Genomic DNA, 19,738 nt, shown 5'->3' with positions numbered 1-19,738 from the left:
AGGGTGTTTCACAATAAAAGCGTGGAGCTCGTCGAGTCATTCATGAACGGGTAGTTCGCGGTTTATCATGTTGTTTGCAATTTTTTTATTTATACTTAACGTGAAACACACACGCGACATTGTTTTTAAACTTTATTAAAAAAAGAAAATAAAGAAAATCAAGACATCAAGTGTTTTTTTTATCAACAGAATGCATTTAACAGGTTGATAAGTAGACATAGAGACATCGACAGCACTGTAACTTTCATGCACAAACTTTTGTGACAATAAATAACAGATTTACTGCTCAAGTAATTGCACCCGTTAAAGAGTAATCATTCGCTAAGTACCAACGTAGAAAACTAAACCATATATAGATATAATTATAATTATATTGTAAATATATTGTAAACTTTTTTTTTTAAAGTAGCATAAGAAAATTATAATAAAAGAAACATAATGTAGAGGACATTTGTGGGGCATTTGAGGGATTATAAAATTGCAGATGTTCCATAAATGCCAATGAAGCCAAGGTTGTAGCATACTTCACCACTGAGATGAATGGGATTAGTTTTTTTTCTTTTTACATTTATTTTCTTTATTTTGTTATAACTATTATGGTGGTTACTATACACATTTTTGTAAACTGTAAACTCAACCCTTGTGAAAAAGAAGTACACTTCAGCATATTTCTTACTAAATAAGTGACCAAGTTGAAAATAATAAATATTATAGCTACTTTAAAAGAATAACACGTTTTTATTAATAAATAATTCCTAAAATGATATCAAAAGTACCTTAAATAAGAACAAAAATCTGACATTATTACAAAAATAACTTTTTAAAGATGTACTTAAACAGTGATGAAAGTGTTCTCTCTCAAGGAACCTTTTATTGAATAATGTTTTAAGAGATACTAAAAGATTGCTTCTTTTACAAGGAAAAACAATAATTTTCAAACAGTTTTTTTTTTTTAGCAAATTCTTTAAATGCTTCCTTTCATATATTTTTGGTGAGTGACCACATGTAAACATATTTGAAATGAGTGTAAACAGGTGTGTGATCAGTGTAAACTAATTTTCTTCCTGTGTGAGTCTGCGTAGGAGCCGCTGTGTGTAAACACGAGTCTGTCCGGCTGCAGAAGCTGAAGCAGTCTGCGCAGAACCGCTCTCCGGAGGAGGATGTAGACCCACGGGTCCAGAATCTGGTTCCAGCTCGCCAAGCGAAGAGCCAAGAGAAGCATCTTCTCACACGGACGCCTCGGCCTTCGGATCCCTTCATAAAACCTGCTAACGGATATGAGGATGTAAATCTGTGAAACGAAGAGGAAGACGGTCAAACAGTCTAGAAAATCACAAATGAAGTGACACATAGGCCTAAGTGTTTATTAAATACACAACGCCTCACAATGTGAAAAGGGATAGTAGCCTGTATTTTTTTAACAGCAAAAGACTATTATAAACCTTTTAACTTGTTAATGTTCCTGTATTCGGTGTCGTTTGCTTTTGTTAGTTGTAGCTCGTTTAATCAGACTGGTATTTTTTCAATCATATTCTTTTAATAGTGCTGTCAAACGATTAATCACGATTATTACATCCAAAGTAAAAGTTTTTGTATAGCCTACATAATGCGTGTGTACTGTGTATATTTATTATGTATATATAAATACTAGTGCTGTCAAAATTAGCGCGTTAACGCATTCGGTTAAGTTGAAATATTTAACGCGTTAAAAAAAAATAACGCAATTAACGCGGTTGCAGTTTTTGTTATTTCCAGTTGTGGCCTATGTGTGTTCAACGTGCAAAGAAATATGGATAAGATCAAGGAAGGACTTTTAGACGGAAAGTTTCAGTATAAAACTCTGCCGGATTACTACTCTTCAGTCTGCCACAAGAAACATTAAAATCATGAACTCAAATGTCATTGTTTAAAAAAAAAAAACAATGACTGTAACAGTGTGTAAATCAGACCTTTCTGTAACGCTAACGTTAATAAGCTTAAACGAAAATAAAGAAATAATTGTGTAGCGGAGTATTTTTTGTACACAGTGCCGCGAACTGTCAATCACTCATGTACGCGTGCATCACTGTCCTCCTCGCAGCTGCAGCAACTTGCGCTCTCACTCTTCATCAAGCTTTAAAACAAAAAGGGGACAAAAAGATCATATTGTCTTTGTGCATAGACTTTAGATTAATTAGATAAATGAATATCTAAATTTGTGCCTTGCCGTCTACGGTATTTTTTTAGAACTTGAACAGCCAGCGGGGGCTGCAGGACGACTCAACCTCCGCAGACAGTTTTTAATGTTTATCAGACAATAAATACTCAAGATTTTGCTTTAGTATAACTCACAACGAGTTTCACACACCTTCTCCGGTTGTTGACACTTAACAGTGGGAAAAGCGACACATGCGCTATTCACTTGTATAACTTAAGGGTGAATGGGTAATGTAGTTTCTGCTCTGGGTGGGATGAATTAGGAAGCATTGTGAAGGGCGCTCTGAAAATCGGCAAAAAGATTAAAACCTCTATTAAAACAGATGTCCAAATGAGCGTACCGGTATGCTACAAGCACGTTCTGGGCGCATGGAGAGGTGGCGGTACGCTCAAGAGCTATATTTGGAAGTGGCCGTACTGAGTACCAGTGCATACCGGCCCACTTAAAGCACTGGCAATGACTATACTTTGGAATTTTTTTGCAGTCCACTTAGAATTCAACATGGAAATCATTTTTGTCTATTATTGGCATTGATTGTTTTGAAATTCAAATGGTACTTACATGCCTGTGTTTTTATTTCTGTAATAAATATGGCTTTCAAGCCAACAGTTAATTTGGAGGATATTGATGGTTTATTGCAGGTATGTTGTTTACATGAGAAAATCTGTGTTACAAGTTAAACAAAAATTCCAATAAACAATCATATTTTGAATTTAAATAGTTTCTTTGTCTTGAGTTTACATTAATTATTTACATTTTACATTTACATATCCAAAAAGTTTCAGTCTTTTAATTGCGATTAATCGCGATTAATCGCGATTAATTTTAAAAAATTGTGCGATTAATTAGTTAATTTTTTTTAATCGATTGACAGCACTAATAAATACACACCTATACAGTATATATTTTACAAGTATATATTTATATAATTAATATTACATTTAAAAGTTTTTAATATCAAAACCTTTTATTTTGGATGTGATTAATAAGGATTTATTGTTTTACAGCACTATATTTTAATGAATTGTTCTGTAACACATAGTTTTACATTAACCTAGTGAGAAGTCTGGAATATGCTCAGAAAATAGCTTAGGTCTACTTCTGCTTCACACAATATGGTCAAGTATATATTTATATAATTTAAATTACATTTAAAAGTATTTAATATCAAAACCTTTTATTTTGGATGCGATTAATACGGATTTATTGTTTTACAGCACTATATTTTAATGAATATATAATGTTCTGTAACACAAATAGTTTTACATTAATTTAGTGAGAAGTCTGGAATTTGCACAGAAAATAGCTTAGGCCTACTTCTGCTTCGCACAATATGGTTGGTAAATGGTGAACCACAAGACAAAATACTTTAGTAAGCACTGTAGTGTTTTTTAACCATACTATAGTAAATTACTTGAATGAATTGAAGTTGTTGTGTTAATTCTATAGTTGCTGTGGTAAGATAACATCTATAAACAAATTACTCTACCCAATACTGTACCCAAGTTTTCTACAACTATAGGGTATATTAGACTATATTACCCTACAGTTTACTGTAGTAAAAACTAATGTATACTACAGTATTTATTACAGTTTATCAGTTCACTATAGTTAATACTACAGTATGCTGTAGCATACATTTTACAAAGTGTTGTATACTATAATATGTTCAGTATAATACACTTTAGTGTGGTTCAAAAACACTCTAATACCGCTAGTATTTCCTATAAATTACTTAGTATTTTTTAATGTGGGAAAGACAAAAGAACAAGTAATCATATAATTTAGAGTGAAACAACCTAAATTGACATTAACCAAATTCCCTGTGTGACACTTGACTTGACATTTGACTACATTTATCTCTTTCCTCTCTTTTTTATTCATTTATTTATTTTTTATCATCAATTATGTACATTAGGGTTTATATTACATCTTATGTTGTTAAATCAATGTTGGTTGTTTTGTTTTACTTTCATGTGTTACCATGATTAATAACTCTCTGTTGAATAAACCAGCATATGCAGGTACAGTCATGGTCAGAATTAGTTTATTGGCATCCTTGGTAAATACGATCAAAGAAGGCTGTGAAAATAAATCTGCATTGTTAATCATTTTAATCTTTTATTTAAAACATTCACCTAAATCTAACCTTTCATTGGAGAATAAGAATTTTAAATGGGGGGAAATATCATTATGACATAAACGTTTTTCTCTATTACACATTGGACACAATTAACGGCCCTCTTTTATTCAATGCTGTTTGAAACCTCCATTTGGTATAGTAACAGCTCTGAGTTTTCTCCTATAATGCCTGATGAGGTTAGAGAACACCTGACAAGAGATGCTTCTCCTCTTCAGTTCACTCCTCTCATTTTCCGTAAAGCTTGTAAGGTTTGTTTTTGGATAATTGTCCGGTTAGAAGATCCAAACATGGCCCATTATGAAATAAAGAATCTCTTTTTGATTTTTTATCTGTTGGTATTTGATAGAATCAAATATACCAAGCATCTAAACTTGATATCCAGGACCTCCGGTAGAAATATGGGCCCACAACATAAAAAATACAGCTATATTTCATTGTACACAAAAATTTGCTTTTTAGCAACAAACACTCAAGGTGGGTTTGGTGCACACAGCGATAAAAAGTACCCCATACTTTTTATCCCTGTGTGCACCAAACCCACCTTGAGTGTTTGTTGCTAAAAAGCAAATTTTTTACTTCTGACATAGAAGCCAGTAACATTTGAAGTTCCAGTCGTGTCTGACAACAGAATATGCTAGGGATTGTTTTTGGGTGAGAGCATTTTCTTTTCTTGAAATCCTCCCAGACAACATGTGGTTATTTTTATATAGGGTTTTCTGACCTTGAGACTCAACTATTTTCTGCAATTCTCCAGCTGTGATCCTTGGAGAGTCTTTAGCCACTCAAACTCTCCTTCTCGCCATGCATTAGGATGATATATGTCATGATTCTGCCCTCGTGTCCTTGATTTTTCCTAGTCTTGAGGCAGGATCATGACAGACCCGTGTTTTGTGTACAAGCACATGGCCTTGCCTTTGGGCCATGTGCTTGTGTTGTCTCGTTCCCTTGCCCCGCCCCCCTTGTTAACCTAGTCGTGTCTTGATTGTCCCATCTGTGCCACCTGTCGTGTCTTGATTAGTTCCCCTATTTAGATCTCCTAGTGTGCTCTGTCTTGCGTCGGTTCATTGTACTACTTATGTGATTCTTATGTGTTTCTCAGATGTGTTCCACGCTTGTGGCTGTGATTGTAGCCTGTATACCGTGAGTGTTTGTTTATAGTTAGTGTTTAGTGTCTTTATCTGGTCAGCCCTGTCTTGTTTGGTTATTTAGTTCTTACCCTAGGTATTGTTTTCCCCCTCGTGGGTTTTTGTTTTCCCTTTTTGTCAAATAAATCCTGTGTGTACCCGATTCCTGTCTGCACCTGAGTTCCTCCCTTACCAAAACCCTGACAGAATGAACCGACCCGAATGGAACTCAGCGGACAGGAGGCAATGCTGGATGCCCGTGCCAGCAGCGTCGAGAGCTGGCGTGCCCGTGCCAGCAGCGTCGAGAGCTGGCGTGCCCGTGCCAGCAGCGTCGAGAGCTGGCGTGCCCGTGCCAGCAGCGTCGAGAGCTGGCGTGCCCGTGCCAGCAGCGTCGAGAGCTGGCGTGCCCGAGCCAGCAGCGTCGAGAGCTGGCGTGCCCGAGCCAGCAGCGTCGAGAGCTGGCGTGCCCGAGCCAGCAGCGTCGAGAGCTGGCGTGCCCGAGCCAGCAGCGTCGAGAGCTGGCGTGCCCGAGCCAGCAGCGTCGAGAGCTGGCGTGCCCGAGCCAGCAGCGTCGAGAGCTGGCGTGCCCGAGCCAGCAGCGTCGAGAGCTGGCGTGCCCGAGCCAGCAGCGGAGAGAGCTGGCGTGCCCGAGCCAGCAGCGTCGAGAGCTGGCGTGCCCGAGCCAGCAGCGGTGAGCGTGCCCGAGCCAGCAGCGAGCAGCGCTGGCGTGCCCGAGCCGGCAAAGAAGAAAGCCGTATTCAAGTCTGCAGTCGTGAGAGCGGAGGAGAGAGCCGCGGCCGACTCTGCAGCAAAGACTCTTGTACAGTCTGTCTCATCTCGTAAGGAGATGCCAATTGTCCTGGCTGCTAAAGCCTTCTCTGATTATTTGTCCCGTCTTGTCCAAATCCTAGAAGTCCCCGTCAGTCCTGTTTTGTCCCCTGACCCTGTCCCCAGAAGTCCTAAGTGTCCAGCCGTTGTCTCCCCGTGTCCTGTTGATGTGGCCCCGTGTCCTGTTGATGTGGCCCCGTGTCCCGTAGATGTCGTCTCCCCGTGTCCCGTGAGTGTTGCCCCGTGTCTTGCTGATGTAGTCATGTGTCCCGTTAATGTGGTCCCGTTAATGTGGTCCCATGTCCCGTAGATGTCGTCTCCCCGTGTCCCGTGAGTGTAGCCCCGTGTCCTGCTGATGTAGTCATGTGTCCAGTAGATGTTGTCCCCCCGTGTCCAGTAGATGTTGTCCCCCCGTGTCCAGTAGATGTTGTCCCCCGTGTCCAGTAGATGTTGTCCCCCCGTGTCCAGTAGATGTTGTCCCCCCGTGTCCAGTAGATGTTGTCCCCCCGTGTCCAGTAGATGTTGTCGCCCCGTGTCCAGTAGATGTTGCCCCGTGTCCAGTAGATGTTGTTGCCCCGCGTCCCTTGTCTGCTCCTGTCATGTCCCCTGTCAGTTGTCCCGAGACCCCTCCCCGCCCCTCACCACCCAGACCTGCCCGTACCCCCCGTCGTCAGCCTTCGTCCTGTCCTCCTAAAACTCCTGCCCCACCCACTCACCCTGGTCTGTCCCCCATGAACTTTGTGGTCCCGCCTCCTCCCCTTCCCTGTTTGTTTTTTTTGATTTGTCACCCTAACCCTGCCGTCGTGTATTCATGTCTGCCTTTGTTATTATTTGTCATGTCTTGTTGGTTTGTGTCGGTGTCCCAGTCCGTCATGTCAGTCATGTCTCGTGTTTGATGTTCCCTTGAGGAGCGTCTGGAAGCCTGATTAGTTCCCCTATTTAGATCTCCTAGTGTGCTCTGTCTTGCGTCGGTTCATTGTACTACTTATGTGATTCTTATGTGTTTCTCAGATGTGTTCCACGCTTGTGACTGTGATTGTAGCCTGTATACCGTGAGTGTTTGTTTATAGTTAGTGTTTAGTGTCTTTATCTGGTCAGCCCTGTCTTGTTTGGTTATTTAGTCCTTACCCTAGGTATTGTTTTCCCCCTCGTGGGTTTTTGTTTTCCCTTTTTGTCAAATAAATCCTGTGTGTACCCGATTCCTGTCTGCACCTGAGTTCCTCCCTTACCAAAACCCTGACAGATATAGACACACGTCCTCTTCCAGGCAGATTTGTAACATTTTATGTTGATTGTTCAGTTATCTTTTGCTGCACATCAGAAATATATTAATTGTTTTTTCTCATTATGATGGATGATCAAGAGAATTTCGACTTTGGTTTCCCTCCTATGTATATTCCTGTGAAACAGGAAGCCATGTCTGGATAATTTCATGTTCATAATCACCCTGGATTGCTCAGAATTGTAAATATGAATGGGAATATACTTCACAGATATTTTACTCATAAGAATTTCTAGGGGTTCCAATAATTGTGTCCAACTTGTATTTGAGAAAAACATTTGTCATAATGAGATTTTCCCCTATTTTCAAGTCTTTTAGTTCAGTAAAAGGATTTATATTTATGATATTTGTTAAAAAAATTCTTCTTTGATCATATTTACCAAGGGTGCCACTAATTCTGACCATGGTTTTTAGCAGGGTAGCTGGTTTGAGCTGGTCTTTAATTGGACATGACCTGGTTTAAGCTGGTCCTAAGCAACTAGTTCCTGCCCAGGACCAGCTCAAGACCAACTAGGACCAGCTTAAACCAGCTGCCATGCTTCTGCTGTTTTTTTCCCCAACAGGGCTGTGTTTTATCAGTCAACATACTGTAATGTCAATTAATGAATTTTTTTTTTTTTTTCAAAATTGTAAATATAAGTTAAAGGGTTAGTTCACCCCAAAATTAAATTTATGTCATTAATAACTCACCCTAATGTCGTTTCAAACCCGTAAGACCTCCATTTATCTTCGGAACACAGTTTAAGATATTTTAGATTTAGTCCGAGAGCTCTAAGGTCCCTCCATTGAAGCTGTGTGTATGGTATACTGTCCATGTCCAGAAAGGTAAGAAAAACATCATCAAAGTAGTCCATGTGACGTCAGAGGGTCAGTTAGAATTTGTTGAAACATCGAAAATAAATTTTGGTCCAAAAATAACAAAAACTCTGACTTTATTCAGCATTGTCTTCTCTTCTCTTCTCTGTCTGTTGTGAGCGCGTTCACAACACTGCAGTGAAGTGATGTCCGGTTCATGACTGAATCATACAATTTAACCGGTGCTTCTTAGTGAACTGATTGAACCAGTTCACCAAATCGAACTGAATCGTTTGAAACGGTTCGCGTCTCCAATAAGCATTAATCAACAAATGACTTAAGCTGATAACTTTTTTAATGTGGCTAACACTGAGTTTAAACAAACAAATATCCCGGAGTAATTCATTTACTCAAACAGTACACAGACTGAACTGATGTGAAGAGAGAACTGAAGATGAACACTGAGCTGAGCCAGATAACAAACGAACGATTGACTCGTTCTCGAGTCAAGAACCGGTTGTATCATATTCGTTTATTTTAACTCAGAGGGAGTGTCAGCCACGTTAAAAAAGTTTAAGTAATGTGTCGATTAATGCTTATTGGAGACGCGAACCGTTTCAAACAATTCAACCGGTTCATGAAAACCTGGTTAAATCGAATGATTCGTTCGCAAACCGGACATCACTTCATTGCAGTGTTGTGAACGCGCTCACAACAGACCCGGAAGAGAAGACAATGCTGAATAAAGTGTAATTTTTGGACCAAAATGTTTTTTTCAATGCTTCAACAAATTCTGACTGACCTTCTGATGTCACATGCATGGACTACTCTGATGATGTTTTTATTACCTTTCTGGACATGGACAGTATACCGTGCCATTTTTAACCTAAATTTCATAGATTCTCATTTACTTTTGACTGTGCACTTACAAGAAATGGACTCCAACAAACACAGGAGACCACTGTTATCGCGGCCAACTGCGTCATCATCTCCACATCCAGGGAGTGCAGAGGCGAAGATGAGTATGATCCATGTCTCCGGGTGATGCTTGACTTAACACATCGGTCCTTAAACCTTGCCTGGAACAACTTCAGCCCACTTATAGTATTGGACACAACAGAGACAGTCAATGTTACAAGCCCCAGTGTGGAAAAAGCCAAAGCGAGGTTTGCATCAGTGATGGAGAGCAGACTGTTAACAGGTAAGAAACACCAAGTGCCAGGGAACTGTGGTTTGTAATCGCCCACGTTTAGCAGAGGGAGTCCTGCCAAAACGAGGGCGGTGAAGGTGATCAGCAGCACGGTGAGGCGGACGCGTGTCATGGTGACAATCGTTGGGTGCAGGAGAGGTTGTGTTATACCTATGCAGCGCTCCACAGCCATCGCACTACCAAGCAGCAGAGGGCAAAGGCCAAAAAACACCATGCAACCGCCAAATAATTTGCAGTAGACCTGTGGCGGCTCCACTATTACTGCCACCCTGTGATGTTTCACCCTCCCGAGATGGAGGTGAAGCGCCAAAGCCCCTGTGATCACATGACCAGCCAGGTCGTTTACCAGCAGGACTGAAGCCAGCAGTAGAAACGGTACTTTGGCTCGCCGGCGTAAGCGGGCGTAGGAATGGGCAAGGATCGCTAATGCAATTAGGTTAGACAGCGCCCCAAGGGTCATGGTGAAGTAGGACATCCCAAATGCTGGAGGGTTAAGCAGAGCTGGAGATGTTGAGTTTACAGTTTGGTTGTCAGGACAGATGGTTGTGAGATTGTAGTCTCTAGAGTTCTGGCATGAAACAGGGAAGGAAGAGGTGAAACGATTCTCCATGCTGTGACAGTGAGGAAATCCTTACAGGTGAGTTTGGTCACAGCAAGCGGCGATGAACGTTTCTCTTCAGGGATGCTTCTTCAGGGATGCTTTCAACTGTGTGTCAGCAAGAAGGGTTTCATCTACTATTTCTGTAAGCAGAATCATTCAAAAAAAGCAATTCAGACTCTGTATTCACTGCTGAAGTCTACATTAATATTCATTACTGCAGTCATACTTGAGGAGAACACTGGCACCTTTAATATATGCTGCCTCACTGAATGAAATTGTTTTTATCTCAAGGGCCAATTTCTAGCTGTTCTGACTTGTAAAATTGTGATATAATATAGTTTAAAATGACCAAATCAGCATGATAACCTTTTGATTTATAACCAGCTTAATAGCAGAGGTTTAAAAAAAACAAAGCATTAGATGACAAAACCAGACATTACATTTTTTAAATGCTAACATTTTGAAAATATTTAAGGGATACACTTTACTAAGGTCCATTAGTTAACATGAGTTTGGATTGGTTAATGTTAGCTCAGGTCCAACAAATAATATGAACAGATGCAACTTTGGATTAATAAGATCTAAGATGTGCTTTAAAAGTATTTTATATTGGTAGTTCATGTTAAAGTTGTGGAAATTAAACCTTAGTGTAAAGTGCAAAAAACATTTTTCATTGCATACACAATGTTACAGGCACAAAAAGCCCTAAAGTCTTGTTGAGCACATTTTTTCTTTCTGTTTTGACATAATTTCACAGCGTCAAATGCATTAAACATTATAAACCTTGATACTATTTATATTACTATTTCTAATTACACCCTGGATGTATAATCTAGGGGGAGCGGAGATTCTCCCTCCTTGTAGAGCATTTTTCCACAGTAATTTGGTAGCATTTTGCCAATGTACCTACAACTTTACTGTGACAAAATGACTGTCACAGCATTCCCCTTACTCTGAAAATGCGGTGCACATTTACCCAACAGTTACTGACAGTCATCAGAAACCCAGAAATGATGTTTTGTTCTTTCAGACAGACAGATGGGATAATATCGCATGGAGGTGTACTCTAAAAAATGGACTTGGGAGAGTTGAGAGGGCAGTCTCTTTTTTTAACACAATAATGACATGCTGTTCCACAATGCACTGAATTGAAACTGCTGTGCGGCTATAATGGAGTAATCAGTGCACCCGTTCTAACTTGGCAAATTGTGATTTTTCTTACTGTCCCCTACACCTTGTTCTCCCTCTGTGCAATCATACATTTCATTTTTAAATCTTTTGCTCCTTTTAAATCTTCATTCTCCTTATCTCGGGCAACATTGAGCCGATCACAGTGACTTCAGTGAGGGATGATTGATATCAGATGACCAACAAAGAGCAACAATTTTCTTTTTGAGAAGTGTGAGGGCTTTAAAGAGCCTCAGCAGGAAGCCAGTATAACAGGTCACTGAGAGCCCATCCGACTAAGAGGAATTTCAAGAACATTTAGCTCATTTGAAATGGCTATGGTTTAGTTTCGTTTTGGAGACGGTACATTGCCACTGCATTTTACAGTTTTAAACTCATTTTGAGGTGACCTCAGTATGTTTTGACATTGCTTTCTCAATTTTATCCCAATATCTTTTGGCCACTAAACACTGGAAGAGCCATATAACATTTTTTACATGATTTTTTTTCTTATATTGTTAGTAATAAATTAGAATGAATAAAATCCTTTATACTTTGATTTATACAATAACAAGATATCTGGATGATCGCTGTGTTCAAATAAATCAACTTTAAGTCCAATTGAATGGATTTGGCTCTCATTTAATCAGTGTAATTGGTGTTGATGGCATTAAGCCATAGTGACAGCTGTAGAAAAATACTGGTGATTATGAAACCGATAATGTATCATACGTAAAAAATTTTTATTCTGCTTTATTCAAAAACCTCACCAAAATGCTCTGTCATATGAAATGAAGTGCTAAAACAATGAAGAAATGTCTGTTTGACTCACCCAGCGTCCCTGTGTCTGTTTCTCCTGTGCGTATCAGCAGAGGCAGCACTTCTCTCATGTGCTCCAGGCAGCTTTACCCCTTATCAATCTACAGCCGCTGAGCAATACAGCCCCCTCTCTCTCTCTCTGACACCTTCATCCCTTGTTTTCTATCTCTCCTCTCTCCACCTTCTTCAAACCTTTTCTTTTAAAGGAACACATTCCTCAAGATTTTCAATGCTGAGGTTGCATATAAAGTAACTTTGAGTCACAGCTTAACTGTCAGGTGTTGGATGTGTCATTATGGTGTACATTATATATTTTTGAACAAATTAAATATATAAACTCCCGCTGTCAATCACTAAGCTGCAATCCAATTTTTGTCCAGAGAGAACAAGATATTAAAAGTCTTTGTCCACATCATGGAGAACCTGTGGTTTTGATTTGCCTATATAGAGAAACACAATGAGAGTAATTTCCCTCGGCTCAGTGTTAATATGATTTAAATATGTCTGTATTCCCTTATGAGATAAATGGTACATTGCTCCTTTTCCAGAAAATACATACTGTATATTGTTATACTTAATGACACCTAGAGTTAGGTTTCAAACTTAATATCCACAGTATATTAAAAGTGATTGAAATAGAAATAGTTGCTGTTTTTTTTTGTTTTTTTTTCTTCAAATGCTTGAGTATTTCGTCTGGGAAAAAATATGCAGCATGTCTGTTCTTATTGGGTCACGTTAGCAAAACAATGCTTAATGTGCATTATATATATATATACCTATTTATTCCATCTGTCACTGGAAAAAAAACTTGGCTTTGGGCAACATGGACAGGTTGTGTGATATAAAACACGGCATACAAATATTGCTGAATAATTAAATTTATATATATTTGTGTAAAAGGAAATGGATTCGTATAAAATAAATCTGTATGAATTTTGTAATAATATAGATTTCAAGTAAATTTATATGTTACAGTAAATAATTTTTAATTAAAACATACAATATATTGAATGTTTTTACTTAAGCAAATAGTATAATTAAATGTTTGGTACATTTATTCACCCTAATTAAATCTCTAAATTGTTTCTAGAAAATCTCCAGTATTATTCGGTTTTTATTACTACAGTGTGCTAGAACATGTAGAGACATATTTAACAAATAAATTGTAGTACAGTGCTGGACTATTGACATCAAAACCTAGAAGACTTGGCAGGTTTGATTTGTGTGTCATTTCAGAACCAAAAAAGGAAATGAAGCATTTTAGTCCTGGTTCGCGTAGTGTTTCCTCTGGCATTTTTAAGACCAAACCTAAAGATTCAAAATGAACAAACAAACAAAAAATGTGTGAGGCAACCCTGAAAATGTCTCTAAAAAGGGAAGAGTTTTCAAGCATACCTGTCACAATGTGGTCCATTATAGTTTAGTACATTTAGCAGATCTTCATTTGTGTGCAGCGGGGAAATTCCTGCCATTGTTTTTACTGCCTCCTAATCAGTTTCTAAGTTCTTTGTGAGTTTTCAGCTACTACAAAATACCATCGTAAGTATGCACAAACAACAAGCACATTTAGCCCAGCACACAGCACTGTAATGGATGTTTTGGTAAACTTTGTCACATTATATGTTATAAAAGCCTTTTATTAAGGATCTTTAGGTTTGGTGTTAAAAATGGCAGTGTGAATGCGGCTAAGCGAATCAAAACTTAATGTAAAAGGTGTTTTCAAAGCCAGAAAGACAACCAGCTGAAAATGACACCAGTCCTTTTGGTGTCCACAATAAAGTGTACTCAGACAAAAAGGCATCATCAGACGAAAAGACATCAGACAAAACAGACTTAGACAAAAGGCATCAGATGAAAGTGACTCAGACAAAAAGGCATCAGACGAAACAGACTCAGGTAAAACGGACTCAGAGAAAAAGGCATTAGATAAAATGGACTCAGACGAAACAGACTCAGACAAAAAAGTAATCAGACGAAACAGACTAAGACAAAAAGTCATTAGACGAAACAGACTCAGACGAAACAGACTCAGACAAAAAGGCATTAGACGAAACAGACTCAGACAAAAAGGCATCAGATGAAACGGACTCAGACGAAACAGACTCAGACAAAAAAGTCATCAGACGAAACAGATTCAGATGAAATGGACTCAGACAAAAAGTCATCAGACGAAACAGACTCAGATAAAACGGACTCAGACAAAACAAACTCAGACAAAAAAGTCATCAGACGAAACAGATTCAGACAAAAAGTCATTAGACGAAACAGACTCAGACGAAACTGACTCAGACAAAAAGGCATTAGACGAAACAGACTCAGACAAAAAGGCATTAGACGAAACAGACTCAGACAAAAAAGTCATCAGACGAAACAGACTCAGACAAAACGGACTCAGATGAAACAAACTCAGACAAAAAAGTCATCAGACGACACAGACTCAGACAAAAAGTCATTAGACGAAACAGACTCAGACGAAACTGACTCAGACAAAAAGGCATTAGACGAAACAGACTCAGACAAAAAGGCATTAGACGAAACAGACTCAGACAAAAAAGTCATCAGACGAAACAGACTCAGATGAAACGGACTCAGACAAAAAGTCATCAGACGAAACAGACTCAGACAAAACAGACTCAGATGAAACGGACTCAGACAAAAAGTCATCAGATGAAACAGAATCAGACAAAACGGACTCAGATGAAACAAACTCAGACAAAAAAGTCATCAGACGACACAGACTCAGACAAAAAGTCATTAGACGAAACAGACTCAGACGAAACTGACTCAGACAAAAAGGCATTAGACGAAACAGACTCAGACAAAAAGGCATTAGACGAAACAGACTCAGACAAAAAAGTCATCAGACGAAACAGACTCAGATGAAACGGACTCAGACAAAAAGTCATCAGACGAAACAGACTCAGACAAAACGGACTCAGATGAAACAAACTCAGACAAAAAAGTCATCAGACGACACAGACTCAGACAAAAAGTCATTAGACGAAACAGACTCAGACGAAACTGACTCAGACAAAAAGGCATTAGACGAAACAGACTCAGACAAAAAGTCATTAGACGAAACAAACTCAGACGAAACGGACTCAGACAAAAAGGCATCAGATGAAACGGACTCACACGAAACGGACTCAGACAAAAAGTCATCAGACGAAACAGACTCAGACAAAACGGACTCAGACGAAACAAACTCAGACGTAAAACTGACTCAGACAAAAAAAGGCATCATCCTACAAAAAGACATCAGCCACAATGGACTCAGTCGAAACAGACAAACTGGATAATGGTATGTAATGTTTTTTTTTGTTGTTATAATGAAATTATATTAGACAGTGTATCATCACATATACATGGATTGGAAACTTCTGCTAGTTTTAGTCTCTTCTGTTTTGCCTGATCTGTAGATGAGATTACTCTTAAGGGCTTTGATGCCAGAGTAAAGAATTTATCGCTTGAATGTGTTGCAGAAGGAACATCAGATATTCTGTCTTTTATCTTTACAGACTGGCAAAGCTTATTTTTGCTTAATTCATTTTCTTCTGTATACTTTGTTTTTCTCTTTAACATTCTAGAGTCCAGCTGGACAAAAAATACAAAGGCTTTCATGGGTAAGACGACAAAAACGTACAGTGTTCTTCAGAAATGTTGTAAGTATGTGCAAAGTGGGCCTAGTCTTCAACTTTTAAAGAGGTCATGGCATGCCTTTTCATCCTTCTGAATTAAACATATAAAACCTGTTTGACGATCTGATGAGGAGAGCTCGTTAGCATAGACATCTGAATCTGAAGAATGGAGGAATAGTCTCAGATACCTTGTCATGCATTAGTCATTATGCATAGCAGAAGATTCATAGCTGTTACTTTGGTAAAAAAGGGGGATTGAAATTTCATAGACAAATATATACAAATAATTGTTAAAAAACGTAAAGATAAAAAACAGAAAAATGGTGTTTGGTTATTATTTCTATACCCTGGTAAAAAAAAGGAAATTAAACTGTCATTATAGAAGAGTTGTTTTATTTGCTTTGTTGCCAATTCTTTTATTGCAAAATGATTGTTTAATGGAGATCTTATGTCTAAATTACAGATGCAGCACAATTTTTTACCAAATCAAAACAATTAATAAAATGAAACCCTTTTAAAGGTTCTGTCTGTCTATCTGTCCGTCCAAAATTGCATTACAATAGCTTTCTTAACTACTAAACTAAACAATTGTAAACTTGGATTTAAAAGCACGTCAAAATATACTTTGATTTGTATTTAACATAAAATTTAAATGATTTAACAACACCTAGACCAACTTATTATTTATCTTTTTCCAAGATTGGCTCCCATGGAGTGAAAACTGAGAACTGCCAGGAGGAAGATATAAAAAAATAAAATAATTGAAGAGGCACCACCGCATATGATTGTCACAGGTACTGAGGGGTATGACGAGCTCCTAAATCTTGGCCAGGAGACTTTTTGGTCTGATGAGAGAGGGGAGAGTGTGTTTACTCTCTGCCAAGCAGATGGGACGAGGTTGATGAAGGAACAGTTCCTTCAGAAATTTGGATCAGTGGCAGAAATCCCAAATATCTGGAAATGACTTGTAAACAGTACAGTAGTGTTTAATTGTCATGCATTTCAGTTATATGCATAAATCATGCATTTCATTAGGTTAGTTTTCCCACAAGACAGTTTACATCATTTTAATTAATGTACACAGCAACATTAAAAAAGATGAAGTGATAAAAAAAATGAGCTCATGATTTACTTAATCAGTCCACTGTTGGATTGTAACTGTTACTCCTAGTCATACATTTCCATAATCTTATAGTTTATATGTGCGATTACTTATTTACAACTAAGTGTAATGGTGAAAATCATGAATATTTATAAATACATACAATTTAGTATTGCATTAAAAACTATGCCTGTAACTGAACCCAGAATACTTTAAATATACTTCATAAATTGTGTGGATGTCTACTTCCTCTCCATCTGGAGTTTGACATATGTGGTCATTATGAATTGCCCTTGTGTAGAAAATGTTATAAACACTGTTACTTTTTCCCTTTTGTGTTTTAAGTGGAAATAATAATACCATATGCAACAGCATGAGGGTGATTAAATCATGGCAGAATGTCAATTTTAAGGCAATCTAAATCTAAACTTGATAATGAATAGCTAATACTTAGTGGCAAAACAAAATATAAAGGGGAGATCCACACTCTGTTACCTTATTCTCTTTTATTAATTAAAAGGTAAAACTTTACAATAAGTTTCATTAGTTAATAGTAGATAACTGTATTAGTTAACATGAACTAAGAATTAATTTATAGATGTTAATGTTAATTTCACCATGTACTAATGTACTATTAAGATCAATAGTTGTTTTTTTAACATTAGTTAACGCACTGTGAACTATTGTTAATCTACTGTTCATTGTTAGTTTTTGTTAGTTAATACATTAAGTAATATTAACCAATGTGTTAACCAATGAGCTTATTTTAAAGTGTTACCAATAAAAAGTAGTTTTTTCATGCAATTGTTTTCATGCATTCATCAGTAGGCAACAATTATTTCTAAATATAATGACAACAACAACAACATCTGAGCGACAAGTACCAGTTTATTGGTACAATGTTGCACTATATGATGCAGCATCAAGACCTGAAGCTTCCAGTGGAGGGGACAGATTTTAAGAGCTGGTATGGTTACAATTGGTAAATGTTAAGGATTATTATAGATAGATGGGTGGTGCTGCTTATCACACATCAGTTTCTGAATGTCTGGCTCCAAAGAGGAGAGTTTTAGGTCATCTTTTCACTTTAAGAATTACTGCGCTAGAGCGTCAAAAGTTCCCTACCGCAGCTTTAACAGTTGGTTTATTTGTTTATTTAGTTTTAAAAAAAGTAACAAGAGACTGAAATGTCTGTAATTATAGCAGTAAATAATAATAATATAATAATAATAATAATAAAGTACATACCTAAAAACATACAACTAGTAAACAGCTTAATTCAACCTCGAGCATTACCGTTATGTTGGTCCATACAAAGTGTACAGAGAAGTCATTGCTTTTGTAAATCATGAGGAAATCGAACCACAAATGGATCCACTAGCCAACCTTACCCAGACCACCTCCGGTTTTCTCTTTTTGGTCTGGAGATTTTATAACTTGATGATACATGATCTACAATGTGAATTACACACACCCAAACCAAAGCAATTATGTTTATTTAAAAAAAGTATTTTTCTAATAAACTATTGAAGAACATGGCAGCAATCTTGGACCACTTACTGTGGGCCCACTTTGAACCTCTTCTTCGATTTCTCATGACCTCATGAACTTATTACTGTTATTTATTTAAAACCAGGAGTAAGTGTGGTAGCTGCTATGTAATGTTTTGGGAGTAAATAAGATAAAAACTCTTTTAAACCTGGTCATCCTTGAGCTTCTTTTTGAGTAAGTGAATCTCCACAGATAGTCGGCACATCGTCCCTTAAAGCAATTATGAAGTTCATAATGGAAGTGAGAGAGAACAAATATAATTAAGATAAACCTCTACCTGTTCAAATGTCTCTGTTTCTCTGTTTGTTTTCTTTGTAACAGAGTCATTAGAGGTCCGCAAAGTTCAATCCAATTCTCTGTTATTTATTTTCCATTGCTCTGTGTCTCTGTGTGAATCATAATAATGTCACGATCTGGTTTATGATTCCCCTGCAGCAGAAGTGTTAATACACAATGACTACTGAAGCAGAACTTAATTTATATCGTGTTTCTTTCTATATTCAGTGGAACAGAACATTTTTATGAATGACCGTTGAAATTTATGATAAATGGCATGGTTCCTCTGAGTTAGTGACCAGAAAGTGACCTGGACAGTAAGATGTCAGCCATTAACAGTGTGTTTGCAAACTTAACTAGTACCGGTATTTTTTATTTGAAAGCTACATACTGTATGTGACCGTCTCTGTGAAATCCAGGCTAAAGTCTCAAATTCTTATTATGAGATAACAAGCATCAAAGTTGGATTTCAACCATTAATTTCACCATAACTTCAATCTTTAGGATGGCCGTACTCAGTCAATATTAAAGATATGAAGGCTACATTTTCACAGAATCTTATGAAGGATGATTTTTGTTGTTGTTGTAGAAACAGTAAATCACACACACACACAAAATACTTTAGCTGAGTTTTCAAAAAGTGGGTCACATATTTGATTCATTATCCTTATCATTACAAAATTATACAAAATGATAGCATGCAAATTGCACTTGCATACTAAATATGGGTATAAAAAAGCTACTGCTATCTGCATCCCAGTGTGAATAATAATATATAAGCTACTGTACTGTTTAAATTAATGTGAAACCAGTATTGTTTTCTTTTTGCACTGTGGAGGAAATAGCAATATAAATCTCCCATTGCTGTACAATCTGGATAAATTGATTTATCTCTGTTTGAACTCAGCCCTCGTTTGTTTTGAAGCCTACAGAACAAAAGCCACATCAACCAGTTCATGTCTTAACTCATATTTCAATCTTTGATATCCTGTTTCACTAGTACCA

At 37.7% G+C, this 19,738-nt stretch overlaps 1 protein-coding gene across 1 annotated transcript; it reads right to left on the bottom strand.

Moving 5' to 3' along the window:
• Positions 1-111: 111 nt before the first annotated feature.
• On the bottom strand, positions 112-12,246 carry LOC113075219 (prostaglandin E2 receptor EP1 subtype-like). The gene is made up of 3 exons (XM_026247882.1): positions 12,180-12,246; positions 9,299-10,320; positions 112-1,291 (listed from the first exon to the last, which is right to left on the bottom strand). Exons 2-3 carry the CDS (start codon positions 10,187-10,189, stop codon positions 1,043-1,045), a joined length of 1,140 nt encoding a protein of 379 aa, XP_026103667.1. The 5' UTR covers positions 10,190-10,320; positions 12,180-12,246; the 3' UTR covers positions 112-1,042.
• Between the last annotated feature and the right edge of the window lie 7,492 nt (positions 12,247-19,738).

The sequence above is a fragment of the Carassius auratus genome, unplaced genomic scaffold, assembly GCF_003368295.1.
Source record: "Carassius auratus strain Wakin unplaced genomic scaffold, ASM336829v1 scaf_tig00016457, whole genome shotgun sequence".
Lineage (NCBI taxonomy): Eukaryota > Metazoa > Chordata > Actinopteri > Cypriniformes > Cyprinidae > Carassius > Carassius auratus.
This window is presented reverse-complemented; position numbering and strand designations above follow the sequence as displayed.